Genomic DNA, 18,678 nt, shown 5'->3' with positions numbered 1-18,678 from the left:
TGGCGGGTGGCACGCTCTGGCCGGTGCCACACTCTGGCCGGTGGCACGCTCTGGCGGGTGGCACGCTCTGGCCGGTGCCACGCTCTGGCCGGTGGCACGCTCTGGCCGGGTGCCACGCTCTGGCGGGTGCCACGCTCTGGCCGGTGGCCTACTCTGGCCCGGTGCCACGCTCTGGCGGGTGGCACGCTCTGGCGGGTGGCACGCTCTGGCCGGTGCCACGCTCTGGCCGGTGGCACGCTCTGGTGGGTGGCATGCTCTGGCCGGTGGCACGCTCTGGCCCAGTGCCACGCTCTGGCGGGTGGCACACTCTGGCGGGTGCCATGCTCTGGCCCGTTGCCACGCTCTGGCGGGTGGCACGCTCTCTTCTCCTTGACACCCGCCCGCGCACCCCGGCAGAAAGGAAGGCAGCCCTCACAGCAGGCAGCAAGCCCGTCACAACGATCACGGCTTTGGAAAGGATCAATACTACTGCGCTAAAAGGCACGATAGACACCCGGGTCAAACGCAGAAGTGCGAGCAGCTACAGGGCAGGCGGTGCAGGGAGATGCTTGAGCACACGGGCCGAAGTGCTGGAGATTCCCCGCGCTGCAGCGACCACAGGAAAGGCGTTCAGTGGTGCGACGTCTGCTCTGGCTTCAGGCAGCTCCCTTTTGTCTGATTTACATTCTGCAGCCCCAGACGGCTCCGCCGGAATCAGAGCTTAGTTTAATCGTCCATGAATATTCGGACTCGCAATCTCGTTTTCAAATTAGAGTTGCAAATCGCCTCCGCGAGTCGACTGTACTGACCTCTGAAGCGAGCGCCGATGGAGCCCCAAGCACATAAAACCCAACCCCCCCCGCCCCCCAGCCCCAGACGCCACTCACTCAAAGGGCTCGCTGGGGTCTGCTCTCTGCAGCTCCGGGGGGATGGGGATGCGCTTGTAGTACATCTCCCAGTCGAAGGCCCCCCGCATGGCGTCGCCCGCCTGGGTCTCGTAGCCGAAGTTGTCGTGGTCGATCACGTCGATCATGGGGCACACGATGGTCTTGCGGTTCTGAGCGATCCGGTCTGGAACCGAGGGCCAGAGAAGCAGCGGGGTTAGGGCCGGCACCGGACCGCACCGGGCGACGCGGTGGCGAAAGATAACAACACGCTGGTTGCAACGTTCCTGCCCCATTCGAAACCCTAGCAGGGGAGGGTCTCTGGAAGCTCAGCTCCCCGGCCGTACCGAGCATTTCCAAAGGATGTCTGAGCGGGAGAAGATCCCTCCTTTCCATGTAAATGCAACAGAAAACCCTCCTCTGGAACTGAAAGCCGGGAAAACTGTGGGGGCAGGCCAGAGCACAGCAGGCCATCCTACTGTAGCTCCAGCCTAGCGATGACGAGACCGTGATTAAGTCAATAACTGAGTCAATTAAGCCATTAGCTGAGCTCAGGCTGAATGACAACCAGAAGACCTTGTGGCTCTATGGGGTCAAGAGAGAGGAGTGCTGTTCTGGAGTGTTTAGGACCTCTGTTATCACTAATTAATATCACAGTGACTCATACTTGCTCCCACCTATACAGCTGGGCATCATACGAGAGCAATGCCAGTGAAATGACTCGAACCCACAATGTTCTAGTCACTCCTCCACACCGCACGCCCAGGGCTTCTGATGCCCGGTGTTAACCTCAAGCTGAGTGGGTCCTTAGCAAGTTACTGCGCGCCCTGCTTGTGCCTCTCTCAATAAGCGTTTTTTTTAAACGCTGCTTACTGTAATTATCTTGTAACGAAACCCCTTGTGGGCTTGCAGATCCATTAGCTAGTAGAAATCAAGACAAGCCAGACAGACCTAATGGCCTCCTCTCACTTGGAACCTTTCCTCTGTCCTCAAAACAATTACTTTTCAAAGAGTCTTATCGATTGTTACTTATTTAAATTTAGCGAACAGGTAAAACTGATATTTCCTTGTCAAACATTACAAGAATACATGTTTGGTTTAAATAGTGAGATCAGTAATATATCAGACTCCAGAAGTGAGACTAATGGAATTTACCTCCACATATGCCTTCAAAAGCAAAGTAATTATCTCCCCACATGTACTGTAATTTTTTCCTATAATGGAAACAAAACATTTTCTGTCCACGTTAACTGCTTAACATGCTGGGACCAAAAATAGCATCTATAGAGATGAAACAGAACCTATATCATACACACACACACATCACCTTCGAGCTATAAGCTCCAAGAATTATAATCAACAAAAGGTATCAACATACCTCACATGTGAACTCGATTCTGCCCTCCCGAAATTCTTCCATATTTATATCTGTCATACCCCCTTTTAAGTGAGCAATAAACATTTCACAACAGATTTGCAGAAGAGAAGATATCCAGTACATAACGTATTCACACATACTGTACACACACACAACTAAACCTAAATGTTAATCCGAACTTTACTCCGATTTAAAAAATGAATCCCTAAAGATAACAGCCTCCAGAAGTAGTGGGACAGCAAAGTCAAAACTGATATTTTCACTTCACAGTCAAGCAATTAGTATTAATTACCTCTGGATTCATACGAATGACAAATGCAATATAATATACATCCGATTTGTGGGCAGCTCCCTGCATGGGGGTGCCTCCCCCACGTTTCAGAATTTGCTCGGAAACGCCAGCATGAGCCAGGAGAGCTTTGAACAAGGCTTTATGGACAGATGAGACCATGATAAATCTTGCTGTCTACTAAAAACTAACAATGTCACGGACGTATGTAATGTAAAAATGTGATGGCAGCAGCAGAACCAATTCTGAATTTTACAGAAACAATTTGTCATCTTATGCAGACTGAGTTATTGTGCGGTGTTTCACCGGGCAGCATAACAATGACCTAAAAATACGGTCAATGAAACATTACATTACATCCAACTGAATATGCATTCTACTTGCTGAAGAAATAAAGGAAATTAGAAGATGCCTAGAATAGGCAAAGCATCCCTTAGCTACACAGAGTGGTGAGCTCAGTGGGATGCAGACTTTGTGCAGTTACTGCCTGAAAGGGGATACACAACCCAATGCATGCAACTCAAATGTGTGCATGGAATTACTAGGACACACACTTGTGTGCTCATTGTTCTCGTGATAAAAAACACTGGAGGAACCCGGGGGGGGGCGTGGCCGTGACCACCGGGCCTTGCCAGATGTTACGTTCCTTAGCTGCCCAACGTCCCCGAGAGACAGGTCTCCCTCCTTTACACGCGTCCACGTCTGCCGAGGACAGCCATGCAGTTCGCGAGTCGGTCACCGTGGCAGCGGAGGGGAAAGGCGGAGTCGGTCACCACGGCGACAGAGGGGGAAGGCAGAGTCGGTCACCGCAGCGACAGAGGGGAAAGGTGTGCACTTGCATGTTTGTAGCGGACACAAATACAAATAGAATGACTGTGAAGCAAAAACAACTGTTCTGAACTTGCGTTCCCACCACTTTTGGAGTATGTATATCATTTAATTTCTTAACCGCAGTGCTACTCTCCTACTCGTGTCATAATCCAGACTGATCTCTCTCACCGTCGTTGCTTGTTGGAAGCGTCTGATGTCTAACTGCAGAAGAACAGATGCGCCGTGTGTCTCACCATGACCTCGGAGCTAACTGGCGACCGGCAAGGGGGGATATAAAAACACTGTGTCTGTTCAGCACAGGGCGGGAGCTCCACTGACCGAGCAGAGGGGGCAGCCAGTTCACGTTGGCCTCGCAGTGCGAGTCCAGGAAGGTGATGACCTCTCCTTTGGCCGCCGTCGCTCCCAGGAGCCGCGTCCGGATCAGGCCCTCCCTCTTCTTCGTCCGCAGGATCCTCACCTTCGGCAAGCGCACCATGTACTCCTCCAGAGAGGCCTTTAGGTGCTCTGATTAAAAAAGGAAGGGGGAGGAAAAGGCTCAGCCGGAGAGCAAAGCACCTGGGACTTGATGCGCTGAAATAAGAATCTCTCCATCGCTGCGTCCCTCTCGTCTCCCCCAGGGCCATCGGCACCCTTTTCCTCAGCAACAGCACGACATTACCAAAGGGCACCCTTCCCTTTTTTTATTTAAACATCCGTACGGGGTTGCTCAGACTCGGGAGAGCTCCCCGTAACTGGCTTGCACTGCCTCAGAGACAAGCTGAGGCACATGAGTTTACCCGATTTATCGCAAGTCAGCAGGCACTTTGGAAATCTGATCCCACCTTGGAAGAGACACCGTTCACCAGGAAACAGCCTCAAGGCGTGTGGAGATTAAAGTTTAACCTGTGAAGCTGTGTATATATTTGCCAATTAGCACAGACCTAAGGCAAATTGAAACTGACAATGAATACCGCTCCCATTTTTTATACCATTTTAAACAAAATATGGCAAAGGATATCACAGAGGATTTCTAAATGCTACTAGACACCTTGTCTAATACAAAACTCCTCATATACAAAACTGTTTGGGGAAAAGTTTAAAGTAAGAAAAGAGAAAAGGTGATTTGAGTTTGCGCACATGAACATACAGATTGACAAACCCGTTTTAGTTCAGAAAAAAACAGCACTTTGAAAACACTCCTGAATTCAGTCAAAATCACTAGTCAACAAGTCCTGTTGTAAAATTTCATTTACATCTAAACAACACACGACCACTGTCATGTATCACTAGCGAGCTGTCCGCTCCAGCACTGTGAATGCCCCTCAGATTATCTCAGTGGAAGCTGTGGGTGAGCACTGAGGCTGGGCACACCGCAGGACCAGGAGAGGAAAAAACAGCACACTGTGCCACACCAACACATTTTCAACACAACCCACCACTTTTAAGGAGAGAAGGTCATTCTTCTCCAGGAAAAAAAGAAATCACTTTGCCTTCATCGAGCTGATACATTTTCTTGGCCTGTCTCAGCCGTTGCCTGACAAGACAATTTACAAACACCATTAAACTCAGGGACGTTCAAAATCTTTTCTTCCCATTCGCAGCAGTGTGAGAACGATGGACGCCCTGCTGGAGCCGACACCCTCAGAGTGGCAGCTCTCTATCAGCATTCCTTCCACAGCTCCACTAACTCCACTTCCTTTGTGTTCACATACCACGGTTGCTAGGGTACACTAGGTGAGCGTATCTGTGAGAAAAGTGCTCTGCTGCGTCTGGAGCCTGCTGTTGATTTAAAAGCTGCAAACTCAAGTGCAAAAGCATCCAATCCACCTTACTGCCCTGGCTTATGAGGTAAAGCAAAAGAGATCAACAAATGAAGGTCTGCAGGAAGCCCCCCTTTGACTTCAGACCTACAGAGAACTTGCTTCACCTATTTGTTAACTTGCCAGCAGGTAACAAGAACAGTAGGGTCTTGAGATCTGTGAATTTAACATTTGCTTATTTGCACTTCCGTCTGGCAGACTGGGTTTTGTATGTAAGACAAACAGATCGGGATGAAACCGAGCACAGAAGACTAGGACTGTGAGATGAATCGAGCTAATGAGCAAGTCTCTCCCTGCCCCCTGGACAAGTACCCACTCCCCAGACCCCGCATCTCAACGTGGTCTTGAGTTTGTGTATCGTAACGAAAGCTCCAGGTTCTGTGTCAGCAGGGTGGGGAGTGACAGGCTGGAGAGGACTGTACAGTTTTGATTACAGTGGGGCAGAGAGAGAAAGTGCAGGTATCCGATGGACACAGAGGAGGGATTCACGTTGTTTATTTTTGCCAATAACTATACATTTGTGATTATGGTTGTTTGTTTTAGTTGATCAGTTATTTTACCCTATGGTTATTTAAACTTGCAGCCAATGCATTAGTACTTTATCATATAAGAGTGGGTTACTTAGGTCTTTTAACCATACATACTATATACTGTAGAACATTATATGATGGTACAGTGGAGGGGAGGAAGTGGTTATATGTGAATTTCATGACAGTTTGCGGCACAGAATACATTAATGCAGTACTCTGAATAAATTAAAGTATTTACCCAATGACTTTAAAACCGTAGGCAAGCACGGTCCTTCAAATTACTTAGTATGAAGTCTGTCCCTTTAAGAGAATGGATTCTGACTATAAACAGCTGCTCCCCAAACACAACTGTTCAGAGGCTCCCAACAAAATTGCACATAAAATATTTCCAGCCTTCTTTAAATGCAGTCTATCTGATTTTCATATGACTTCCATCAAGCCAATTACTGTTGCTTCCAGGCAATTTTGTGATGTGCTGTACCTTCTTCACGTTCATTATGCAAGAGATCTGCAAATGAAAGAACTATTGCTTCTGACAGAAACAACCTGGAGTCCATGGAGTTATTTACTGCAGACTCTTATTCTGAAGGGTAATGGGAAGAGCCTCTGGTGGTGCCTCTGTGGTGTGCAACATTACATTGAACGATTGAAACAGACTTAAAGTAATAGCTTTTGATGTCTGCACTTCCATACGTACATCTAGTGATCGTTAAAACGGGAGAGACCTGAAGAGACAGAAGAGCTATAATGTAAATAATATATTTGAAATTCTAAGCCCATGGCCGAAAAAAGCTGAGTGTTAGGCGTCACAATGGATAACTGATAATGGCTCTGGACCCTGCGCTCACAACATCCACAATCACCTCCGCTCTTAAAGAATTCTAGCCACACTCCTTTGTGAGTTTTAGGACTTTATTTCTGACTTAATTGCCAAATGCTCCCACAAATTAGAATATTTTTCCCCCAGAGAAAACCTATAGAGGTATTATCTATACTGCTCCAAGGGCAACGCTCGAATGCTTTCGAATTCTGCAGTCACAACCACCGCTACATGGAATAATTAGAGTGCTGTCTATTCGCTACCCAATCCTATTTCACAAATATCCAATAGGTTTAGCTTTAATTTCTAAACTTCTGAATACCAGCATCATATAACCTTCAAACCGGTTGTAACACATACAGCACCTCTCTACTCTCTAGTGTAGCAGCTGCAGCTGTATTCCCAGACTGTTAGATGCCCAAGCAGGAAGTGCTCTGTGGGAGTGCAAGAGCAGTTACACCTGCAGCTGTGCTGTTTTTTTATTATTTACGTTGTGTCTGTGTCTTGTATTTTGTTGGCTGTCTCCTGCCTAGGGAATACAGATGTAAATGGACTTTTTAGTTAAGTCTGATGCAGCTTATGAGCTGTTCTCTGTCCCTGTTCAATAAACTAAAAAAAGTAAGGTCAAGTGAGCCTAATGAAGTTTTCTTTGGCATGCTGATGACCCAATTGTGTTTGCACTGACTGAGAAGAATTGCAATTATGATCGTGCAAACTACATAAAGTTGCATCAATAAATGTCTTTTCTGGGGCAAATGAGCTAAGTGGCATCAGGCATGAAGAGGAAACCAAAATATCTGAAATACAAAGACTTTAGGTTCACTCTATCAATGTCTTTGATGATTCTGAATACTTGACGTGGGTCCCCCCACAGCCTTCTTTGTGCAAGAGTGAAAAGATGAATTCTTTCATCCTGTGAGAACAGAATATTTCTTTGAGCCAGGGAGAGGATAATCTTATTTTAGGGTATGACTGGCAGACTCGAGCCTGTCAGAAACATTTCTTGCAAAGCTGCTGGAAAACGTGTGGCCCTTTTTTATACAAACTGCAACCGTGTCTTAGCTGAGTGCTGAAGCAGGCATCTGAGTGCTTCTCAGAAGGACACTGCTTGTGACGGACATGGTGAAGACAGGAGAGGTTAACTTGCTCTTGTATGTCTGCTCGAGGACATACAAATCTAGCCTTCTAAAAGCAGTGGTATAACTAGGTTAGATCTATTACTAACCCAGCCAGCAGCCGTATCACCCTGCAACTCACAACTGGCAGCCCACTGAAGCTAAGCAGGTGTAAGCCTGGTCAGTACCTGGATAGGAGACCTCCTGGGAAAAACTAAGGTTGCTGCTGGAACAGGTGTTAGTGAGGCCAGCAGGGGGCGCTAATGGTGGGGACACTATACTGTAAATAAGCGCCGTCCTTCGGATGAGATGTAAAACCAAGGTCCTGACCTGTGGTCTGTGGTCATTAAAAATCCCAGGGTGTTTCTCGAAAAGAGTAGGGGTGTAACCCCGGCATCCTGGCCAAATTTCCCATGCCTCCTAATAATCCCCCTCTATGAATTGGCTACATTACTTTGTTCTCCTCCCCCATTCCGACAGCAGGCGGAGCGACGCGCCGGTTGGAGTATTTCTCGGTCGCAGTTAATGGCAACGTCAGCTCAAAGATTTGGTTCAAACCACCAAATGGAGACTGTTGTGCTGACAAGCGGACCCTGCTGATGTGGGATTAACGCTAGGAAAGAGAGATCTGTTACTAACCCATCAACAGAAGAATTACACCTATACAAACCAGCTGTTGAGAGGCTCTCTGTGAACCTTCTACATTCTTTTCTTGCTGATGCTGCAGCATTTTACAAGGTGGACACACAGAACTGCTTTGAACTGAAGAATGCTGGACACAAGGGCTTACTGTGTTCTGTAATAACATATACAGTGGTGTGAAAAAGTGTTTTCACTGATTTCTTATTTTTTTGCATGTTTGTCACACTGAAATGTTTCAGATCATCAAACAAATTGAAATATTAGACAAAGATAACACAAGTAAACACAAAATGCAGTTTTTAAATGAAGGTTTTTATTATTAAGGGAAAAAAAATCCAAACCTACATGGCCCTGTGTGAAAAAGTGATTGCCCCCCCTGTTAAAACATAAATCAACTGTGGTTTATCACATCTTTGGAAAGCTGAGTTCAATTTCTCTAGCCACACCCAGGCCTGATTACTGCCACACCTGTTCTCAATCAAGAAATCACTTAAATAGGACCTGCCTGACAAAGTGAAGTAGACCAAAAGATCCTCAAAAGCTAGACATCATGCTGCGATCCAAAGAAATTCAGGAACGGATGAGAAACAGAGTAATTGAGATTTATCAGTCTGGAAAAGGTTATAAAGCCATTTCTAAAGCTTTGGGACTCCAGCGAACCACAGTGAGAGCCATTATCCACAAATGGTGAAAACATGGAACAGTGGTGAACCTTCCCAGGAGTGGCCGGCCGACCAAAATTACCCCAAGAGCGCAGTGACGACTCATCCAAGAGGTCACAAAAAACCCCACAACAACATCCAAAGAACTGCAGGCTTCACTTGCCTCAGTTAAGGTCAGTGTTCATGACTCCACCATAAGAAAAAGACTGGGCAAAAATGGCCTGCATGGCAGAGTTCCAAGACGAAAACCACTGCTGAGCAAAAAGAACATAAAGGCTCATCTCAGTTTTGCCAGAAAACATCTTGATGATCCCCAAGACTTTTGGGAAAATACTCTGTGGACTGACAAGACAAAAGTTGAACTTTTTGGAAGGTGTGTGTCCCATTACATCTGGCGTAAAAGTAACACAGCATTTCAGAAAAGGAACATCATACCAACAGTAAAATATGGTGGTGGTAGTGTGATGGTCTGGGGCTGTTTTGCTGCTTCAGGACCTGGAAGACTTGCTGTGGTAAATGGAACCATGAATTCTGCTGTCTACCAAAAAATCCTGAAGGAGAATGTCCGGCCATCTGTTCGTGACCTCAAGCTGAAGCGCACTTGGGTTCTGCAGCAGGACAATGATCCAAAACACACCAGCAAGTCCACCTCTGAATGGCTTAAGAAAAACAAAATGAAGACTTTGGAGTGGCCTAGTCAAAGTCCTGACCTAAATCCGATTGAGATGTTGTGGCATGACCTTAAAAAAGCGGTTAAGGCTCAAAAACCCTCCAATGTGGCTGAATTACAACAATTCTGCAAAGATGAGTGGGCTAAAATTCCTCCACAGTGCTGTAAAAGACTCATTGCCAGTTATCGCAAAAGCTTGATTGCAGTTGTTGCTGCTAAGGGTGGCCCAACCAGTTATTAGGTTTAGGGGGCAATCACTTTTTCACACAGGGCCATGTAAGTTTGGATTTTTTTTTTCCCTTAATAATAAAAACCTTCATTTAAAAACTGCATTTTGTTTTTACTTGTGTTATCTTTGTCTAATATTTCAATTTGTTTGATGATCTGAAACATTTCAGTGTGACAAACATGCAAAAAAATAAGAAATCAGGAAGGGGGCAAACACTTTTTCACACCACTGTATGTAACCAAGTGTGTTAAAAGAAGTTATCTTTGGCAAATATAGAAGAGGAAGATGAGTGTGATCCTGGAATGCTGGCAATCAGATAAGCACAGGGAAGCAAGATAGACAACAGAAAAATATTTATGAGCTTTTCTCAGTTAACTTCACTTTGAGAAAAATACACTGAGCATCACTGTGTGTTTTGCTCCCATATGCACGAAATAAAAACGTCTTTTAACTGTCTTTTAAGGGGAAGTGGAAAAAATTCTCCAAGACAGCAAATACAATGGAAAGTTGCTACAGTGATCACTATAGCCTTCATTACAATAATCTTCAACTGCACACATAAGAACTGTTTGAAAATAGCAAAACCAGGCTCTGACGTGGCTCTGCTCGTGCAGGCTCCTGCTTGGAGACTCGGGTTGGAATCTGGGCTGCATCAGTAACTAAGTCTGACCAGGCTTCCTCAAGGGTATGCAATTAGCCTGAATGCAGAGACATGCTCAGCTCGCCAATCAAAAACAACTGTGTGAGCTGTTTTTCATGTCAAGATGGAGAAAGAGAAAGATTACCAAGTGCAGGCAATGAATTATGCTGGCAAAGGATTAACAAGTAGATTAATCCTGCAGAATAGACATACTTTGACAGAAATTTCATATCACCTCCTGCGTTTCTCTTCGCTCATGCAAATGTACAAAAAGACTTTCACTGAGGTTAATGGATCCCTCTACATTGTTAATTTCACTTCAATAAATTCTACCAGTAATCCAGTTTACTGGAACTGGAAGCAATTAATCACAGAAATGAACAGTTCTCTGCTTTCTTATGCAAACCCATTACTCTTTAATAAGGATAGGAGAGCAGAGACAGCAGCAGAAGCAGAATGTTGAAGTATATTTTACAGTACAAAATAATTCTTCAGATCTTCTCCAGATGAAGCTAAAGGCATTAACTTTCCAGGGACAGTGAAGCACAATGCAGTCCACAGAAAACCTCCTTCTACCTGCTTCCTTCAATTCATTTCAGTTCAGGACAGGATGCCTATCCATTGCAGTGATTACTGTTTTATAAGGAAAAATAAATCATTTTTATCGGTGTATCTTTTCTTACTAACTTCCAAGCAACGACTTGCATATTCCGACCGAATCTGTACAGTTGTCACATCTGTGTGAAAACTCTGGGAGAAGACACAGCTGAAGAGGTTATCAGAGCTCAAAGAAAGGAGACAACAAGATGATGGAGAGTCACTTTGCCAGGAAAGGTTTTCTGAGATGAGACTAGAGAAGTCAAAGCTCCCCATCGCGGGAAGCAGACCCCGGCCAACAGCAAAAACCCAGTCGTCCAAGAAAAAGCTCCTAAGCTCCTAGGCGGGAGGAGCCCAAAATAAAAGAAAATAAAGACAGACGATGCTCGCAAGTCCAGGGCTACCCTCTTCTTGAACACAGTCAGGCCCCTCTGATAACACCCTGCAGAAATATGCTGCAGGACAGAATCCCGACTTAATGGACAAAGACTAACACCAATACGCCTAATCAGCTCTGAGACATAACTCAAGTATGTGCAGCTGAGATCGCTTACAAGGGGAAATAGTTTATTCATTAAACTTTTCATCTGATCAAAACGCTCCTCATTTTGTCAATCTTTAAGCAATTCCTGAACTTTCACACAACATGTTATTTATCATCTTTCCTAGGTGATTTCAGTGGGGTTTCCAGCTGGTCCCAGGCCTGCAAGGGAGCCTCGAGATATAAAGATGTTTTTAACGGTGCACACTCTCACAGAGAACCTCTGAGGGGGGTTCTGACTCGTCGGGGTTCAGTCACGATCCCCCAGACGGCTGCTGCGCACCACTGGCTCCTCAGACAAGCACAGACCGGTCACCACGTTTGACCTGCGGCTCCTCTCGTACGGAGCAGCAGGGCAAAACGAAGTCTTCTCCCAGCTCATAGCCCCTCTGAAAAGGGACTTTTTGTGGATTCATGAGTATTCCCAAAGCGTCAAATTAAAGCAATTTTGTACTAACTGTAAGCAAGGCTGCAGAAAAATGGTGATGTCGAAAACATCAGGAAGGTGTCAGAAACCATAAAAAGCGTGTGAAAACTCAACAGTATGTTTCCGTTTCACACAAACTCAGGTGCAGTATGTTGTAAGGCTTTGCTAGGGACTTCTGAGTGCTAGGTGATAATTCTGAGTGAACGTGTCGGTGTTTATCTGCAAGCTACTATAATTAAATGTTTGCAACTTTCAAGGCTGGAATTCTACAGTTATAATTTAATGCTAAAAATATACTTCCCTTTATGAAAGGCAAAAAAAACCTCCATTGAGACTTCCTTAACCAAGATTTATAATGGAAACTGCATTATTTCTAGAGCTGCGCAGTCACCTGGGGCCTCCTCCATTAGTCAGCCAATTCTGCAAGTCCCTTCATTCTCGGGGTACCTCCACTACGTCACGTGCCTTCCCTGCACGCGGAAACGATGCTGCACAGATAACAGCAAACCATTACCACTCTCATAGCCCACCATTTTAAATGTGCTAATACACAACGGCGGGATTACCGCCTCCAGTGTACACGACCGATCAGAAAACAACATGGATTAATGTCCTTAGTAATGATATTAATACAGAATATTCAGCAATGATGATCCTAGCAACCCTAAGGTGCTTGGATTAACTACAGTAACTTCCAAATGAACTAGAGGGGATGATATTTTTTAACCTTTCTTGCACTTTTAACGACATCTGGTGAAATATTTTTATCTCCATGTAAGATAAGAGTATCCTTCCTTGTCATAGTGTTGTGTATCATCTCCATACCTGGCATTAAAGGCAACGCTAGTATCTGGAAGCTACGAGCTCGCAGGTGTGTGTGTGATGCCAGAGAACATGTGAGAGAGACAGTAGGCAGTACTGAGCAATGCGTTTTATTGCATTAATCTTCCCACCTCATTTTTGCAAAAGGAAAAAAAAAAGTTAAAAATACAGAAAGGAAATATGTCAATTCATTTTAGGGACTCGGATTAGCGTTCTTACGTATTTGCCCGAGACTTTTCATCTTCTTGGCAGTGTAGGTGGTAACTGCAGCTGGTAAAACAACACTGCTGTAAAAAGTGTGTGAAAGTGCAGGGGTGTGTTTGTGTGTGTAAGAGTGCAGGAGTGTGTTTGCGTGTATTACTACAGCTCAGATGCACAGAGTTGATCAGGTGGCCATAAAAGCCAGGGCTGAGTTCAAGTCAAGCAAGCAGAGCGAGGCGACCCATCGCGCACCACTCATCTCGATACTCCGCTTGGTGCCGAGGTTTGTGATCCTCACGCACGATGTTGCGGTAAAATAATTCAAAGCCTGGCAGTCTCCAGGGCATCTCTCCTCCATCGCGACACACATCCACAGGGTCTGTCCTGACGCACTTCAGAAATATGCTAATGGAACAGAAGTTCCTAAACACGGAACTCTGAGGGCTGCTGTCTTTTCCCACGTCTCTAGGTTAAACCTGCCCTGAAGCACGCCTCGTCCGAGGAGAGCAGCCGGAATGACGCCGTTCCTCTGCACACACACCTAGCTTCGCGCTCAGGCATCTTCTTCCGATTTCCACTGGTGATACCGAAACCTGATGTGATTTTTTAAGGGGAGGGGCTGAGTGGTTGAGATGACTATGGATACCAGGATGCCTGAGGTGCTGAAGAATTTCACAACTATGCAGATGATCAAGGATACATACGTGATCGAAATCAAGCATGTAAATGTTTCTCAAAATGAAACAGGAAGATACAAATGTTGGGACATACAAGGAAGATACTAAACAGGGTAAATTTAGGGTCTTTTTAAAAAAATTAAGTCACGCTGTTATTTTACTAAAAACAGATACATGATGATGCAGATGCACTGTGTACATGCATGTGCATGTGTGCTAAGATGTTTCAGAGAATTGCCACCTTCTCTAATGAAGGCAGTAAGAGACCAGTCTCTCTGCACAGGTACTGTCCACACCTCCCTGCACAGTCTGTTTGCATGAGAGGAGAGGAAAGTACTGTAAGTCAGGCAGCACAGGACCATGAAGGCTACTGAAGACCTACTGTGAAAACCCTTCCTAAGTTTACATAATTATGTTCTTGCGCCTTTTAAAATGTGTTTACTTGATCTCGCAAGGCATAATTATGTAAGTTAATGATATTTTAAATGAAGTCTCTACATTATAGTATCCATTTTGCCAGTAAGAAGCCTTTTCCACTCTGCACTCCTTAATAGGTTATACAAACAGATTTGTTCTCCTGCTGTTATTTGCAGGTACAGCTTTGGACGTGGAATAAAACTTGCTTGGCATGTAGGAAGTGGATTGAGCTGTGTGTGATGAAAGATGCTGACTTTAGTGAGCAGCTGATTAAAGACTGAACACTTCATCCTCAGATTGCCTTATGCAATACCCACTCAGCCACTTGGTTTGCCAAATAAAGGTACAACAACAGCTTCCAGACAGAAGGTGATAATAATCTGAAATCCTCACCTCCTGTGTTTAGTGGTGTTATTCAGTCGTGCACCTTTTATTGAGTATGTACAGTACATCACAGTCTAGCTCATAGGTATCACACCACATGAGAAAGGTGTTCATTTAAGATCAGAGTACATTATAAGGAAAGGCAGAATTAATGATTTACTAAGTCATTATCATTCAATGAGTCTCTGCAAAGCCTCTCTCTGCTCAGTCTTCAAAAGCCTTTGATTAGGTTACAGAATAGAAAAAGCCAGCACACTCATGAAATAACCACGAGTACTCTACTTCTGTCTAGGAAAGAATGCACTGCACATCAAACAAGAAAAGAGAGCTTTAACTTGGATCTCTCTGAGAACTGCACCTGTGTGATGTGTGAACTGAACAGCAGACAACATGCACTCAGCACAAAGCTGCAAATCACACACAATTCCAGGACTTTCAACCAAGAAATATTTTAAAAGACATGTGATCCAGTGAAATGCATCACGGTGAGTGCATTCCTCTCTGTGAGATGAAACCAAAGAGAAATTCCTGTAGGAGCATTGTTAACCATTTCTGATATTGATCCATCAACTCGTCAATGCAGGGAACTGTCAAAATTATGATAGATACTTAAAAGATGTTAGATGCACCCCAACTCCAAAAAAATCATTTTCCTTATTTGTTTCCATGTCCCAACTTCCACTCCACACGTGTCTGGATCTTAAAGGTACATTTCTCCAACAATTTCCACTGTGCTATAGAGTCTCCTTGAAGAAACATCCTGTAGCCTCCCTTGTGGACCAGTTCAATCTCATTCAAGATCCTTGTCTGAACCACATTGCCCAGAATGCTGTGGGGAATGAGCTGCCACCCTCAGTCACCTGACCAACTGGGAGAAGACAACTGGTCAGATAACGGTGACAATAACCAGGAAACTGAGGCAGCCAGGCTGGTCAACCTGTGCCATTCGGAGACAGAGGGCAGACCCTCTGCTGTACGATCCCATCAGAGCAAGGAGGGAGAAGGTAGAGCCCAGGCATGGACCACAGTTCTGTAGAGCTGGTGCGTTTGGGGAATTATTTTGGATTATTCTGAAATTTTGGTCTTGTGTAGAGACTGTGTGCAGATCCCAGTAATCGGCTTAACTGTCCCGTGTTCAGGGAGGAACTGCACCGGTCTAGTTAGAAACCCAAAGAAGAGCTTAGGTTTCCGTTTCGTGATGGGATTTTGATTATTTTCTTGCACCGTGAATAAAAAGCACTAGTCGAGTACCTTACGGATGAGACTGTGTGCGTTTTGCCTCGACCCGCCTATTAAACAGATCACCGCTACACCCCCCCCCCCCCACCGGGGGCCTCACCCCGTGAGTAATCAAAGTTTTAAAAATCTTTTTTTTTTCAAATGAAACTTATGAGCGGGGGTTTTCTGTGTGAGGAACTATCAGTACTTCTGGATAGACAGCACGTAAAGATTGGCTCTGTTTTTCGTGAGCACAAAAAAATACGAACTAGTGAACTAGCTCCTGTCACATTACAAAGGTGTGGTGGAGGGTATTTAAAGGTTATTCAGGTCCGTTCGGAGGCGAGGAGGGGTTGTTGCACATCGCACTGATCGTGGAGCATCGTGGAGCTGAACTCTGGTCCCGGGGGCCCCCCGACGTGGGCCGGGAGCAGCGTCGGTCAGCACGAGCGCTGCGGAGCCCCACTACATCAGCCGCTCGGGCGCCGCCGAGAGTGATGTCAAACACAGCCGAGCTGCCTGAGCAGACCAGACGCTGAGAAGACAAAGAAAGAGAGGAAGCTGCACGCTTCTTTCCACCCCGCGATGACTAAAATGAGCGCTGACCCCCAGCCGTCCAACTGCGTCTCTGCGCCGGTGGTGTCGGCCTGACCGCCCACGTCAGGCCCTGCACACGGATGTGTTTGTGGCTGCTCTGCTTCGTGCTCGGTGTTTCTGCTAGTCTGCTCCTCATTCATGTCAGCGGGGCTCTCGCTGGCACAGGCGCTGCTGCCTGTGGCACCTGCTGCGCTCCCCATGAGACGCCAAGCCACGGAGCACGTTCGCTCCTGCCTGGCTCCATACAGATCCCCGATTTTAAAGGTCAGAAGAGGGACTTGCGTCATGTCCTGTTTGGATTCCCTGATTCAGAAAACTGATTCAGGAAACAGTAGAAGTAAAGGAAACCAGAGAGAGGAGGGGAGTTAAGTATCTTTAACACAAGACATTTGTCCTAAATTCATTACAGATTAAATTCATGATTCTTGACAGCAACAGTGAGTGCACCGTGTCTTGGAAACTGTCTTTGTTGGGATACTTAGCGCACAGGACAATTAGTCTCCCCTCTGGATGCTGTTAGATTGCATGATTTGTCTTGTGAAGATTGTTCTCGGCGTGAAAATCAGTCCTATTGTTCTGGCAGCAACTGCTCTGTGTCCATTATGACAGGCGCTGGAAATGTGAAAAAAGAGTGGTGATCTGTAAGTTTTAGTCCCATCCGATTAGCATGAAGTCTCTGCGGTATCTGGAGCATTATGATCCATTAATGCAATCATGGCAGGCTAATGAAGCTTGTTCTGGGGGAATGAAGTGAAAGAAGAAGATTATATCTTCTAGACCAAGAAGAAAATGAGTAATTATTGTATTTACACTGCACTGTTTTTATCTTTTATTTGGCAACTTCACCCTCAAATTTTAAACACACCATCTCTCATGAGATGAAAAGATGTTAAGCTGCAGTAAGACAGCTTAAATAAAACACACGCGCACAAGGAAACCTAAGTCTATCTTCAGACAAAAATAATATATTTCATTTTTAAATCATCCATAATGGGCTAATAATAATCAGGTATACATAAAATAGATTTGTATGTGTTCAGATGCTGCTTTAAAAGATTCACAGGACACTGTAAAGTTACAAAAACCTTAATAATAGTGAAAAGCACATTGAGGAAAAAGCCCGTGATAACAGGCTGAATATATTATACAAGCAAGCAGGGTGAAATTGATGTCTGGTGCCTGAAGCAGAACAGTCAGGATTATCCATAATCAATCGAGCCCATTATGATTTATTATTCAGAAAGAGTGAGTATTTTTATTCCGACTCCATTCGAAAAAGATTTCAACCAGTTCAAGCATCTGTTGTACAATGGTTGGTCAGGTGATAGACGCAGCCATCTGAAAAAAAACATCTGCCAAGTATTTAACCAGGCATGCATGTTCTCTTGTAAATAAGGTAACGGTGCAAGAGGCCTTTCTGACTCAACGGCCTAATTAGATCACAAAGAGGCAGGATGGCAAAGCCACAGGTACCTTTGATATAACAAGGACTGACAGTTTCATGGTAAAAAAAAAAGGTTTTGCCCTTCATAAAAATGTTGTTTGACTTCATGTGTCTCACAGTAGATAAGGCACTGTCCTCATCTGTAATTAAAACAGCTTGGAAGAAAGCAGGAAACACACATTCTACAACGGCTTGAGAGGAATTCAGCATCATCTCAGGTAATGAAACCTAACTGGTAACTTTGTATCCTCTAATGTCCCCAGTTCCTTATGTCTCTACAGGTTTCCTTCCAGCGGGACTCTTAATAACCTGAATCACCTCAGTATGGATTTAATCAGACCAGTCAAACAGCTCCTGCCAGCTCTTCAGGTGCAGCTTTAAAGACCTTGAAACTCAGCAGTTGCAGCTCCCCATCCAGGACCAGGACTGGACACCCCTGCTGCAGACACACTGACCTCCCCTGGACCAGGACTGGGGACCCCTGCTGCAGACACACTGACCCTCCAGGACCAGGACTGGGGACACTTGATGCAGACACACTGTCCCCTCCAGGATCGGGATTGGACACCCCTGCTGCAGACACACTGACTGACCCCCTCCAGGACCAGGACTGGACAGCCCTGCCGCAGACACACTGACTGACCCCCTCCAGGACCTGGACTGGACAGCCCTGCCGCAGACACACTGACTGACCCCCTCCAGGACCAGGACTAGACAGCCCTGCTACAGATGTCCTGGTCCTGAAGGGTCAGTGTTAGACAGCCCTGCTGCAGACACACTGACCCCTCCAGGAGCAGGACTGGACAGCCCTGCTGCAGACACACTGACCCCTCCAGGAGCAGGACTGGACAGCCCTGCTGCAGACACACTGACCCCTCCAGGACC

At 45.6% G+C, this 18,678-nt stretch overlaps 1 protein-coding gene across 1 annotated transcript in view; it reads right to left on the bottom strand.

The window, feature by feature from the left end:
* The window catches only part of galnt10 (UDP-N-acetyl-alpha-D-galactosamine:polypeptide N-acetylgalactosaminyltransferase 10 (GalNAc-T10)), a 65,989-nt gene that overhangs the window by 18,539 nt on the left and 28,772 nt on the right, over positions 1-18,678 (bottom strand). Inside the window, exons 5-6 of the mRNA XM_088932943.1 lie at positions 3,680-3,865; positions 867-1,050 (exon numbers count right to left, since the gene is read on the bottom strand). Of these exons, the coding sequence (XP_088789069.1) occupies positions 867-1,050; positions 3,680-3,865 (370 nt within the window). The remainder of the gene's footprint in view (positions 1-866; positions 1,051-3,679; positions 3,866-18,678) is intronic.

This window comes from Atractosteus spatula, chromosome 14, assembly GCF_055471065.1.
Source record: "Atractosteus spatula isolate fAtrSpa1 chromosome 14, fAtrSpa1.hap1, whole genome shotgun sequence".
NCBI lineage: Eukaryota > Metazoa > Chordata > Actinopteri > Semionotiformes > Lepisosteidae > Atractosteus > Atractosteus spatula.
The sequence above is the reverse complement of the archived record's forward strand: the minus strand, read 5'-3'. Positions and strand labels throughout refer to the sequence as shown.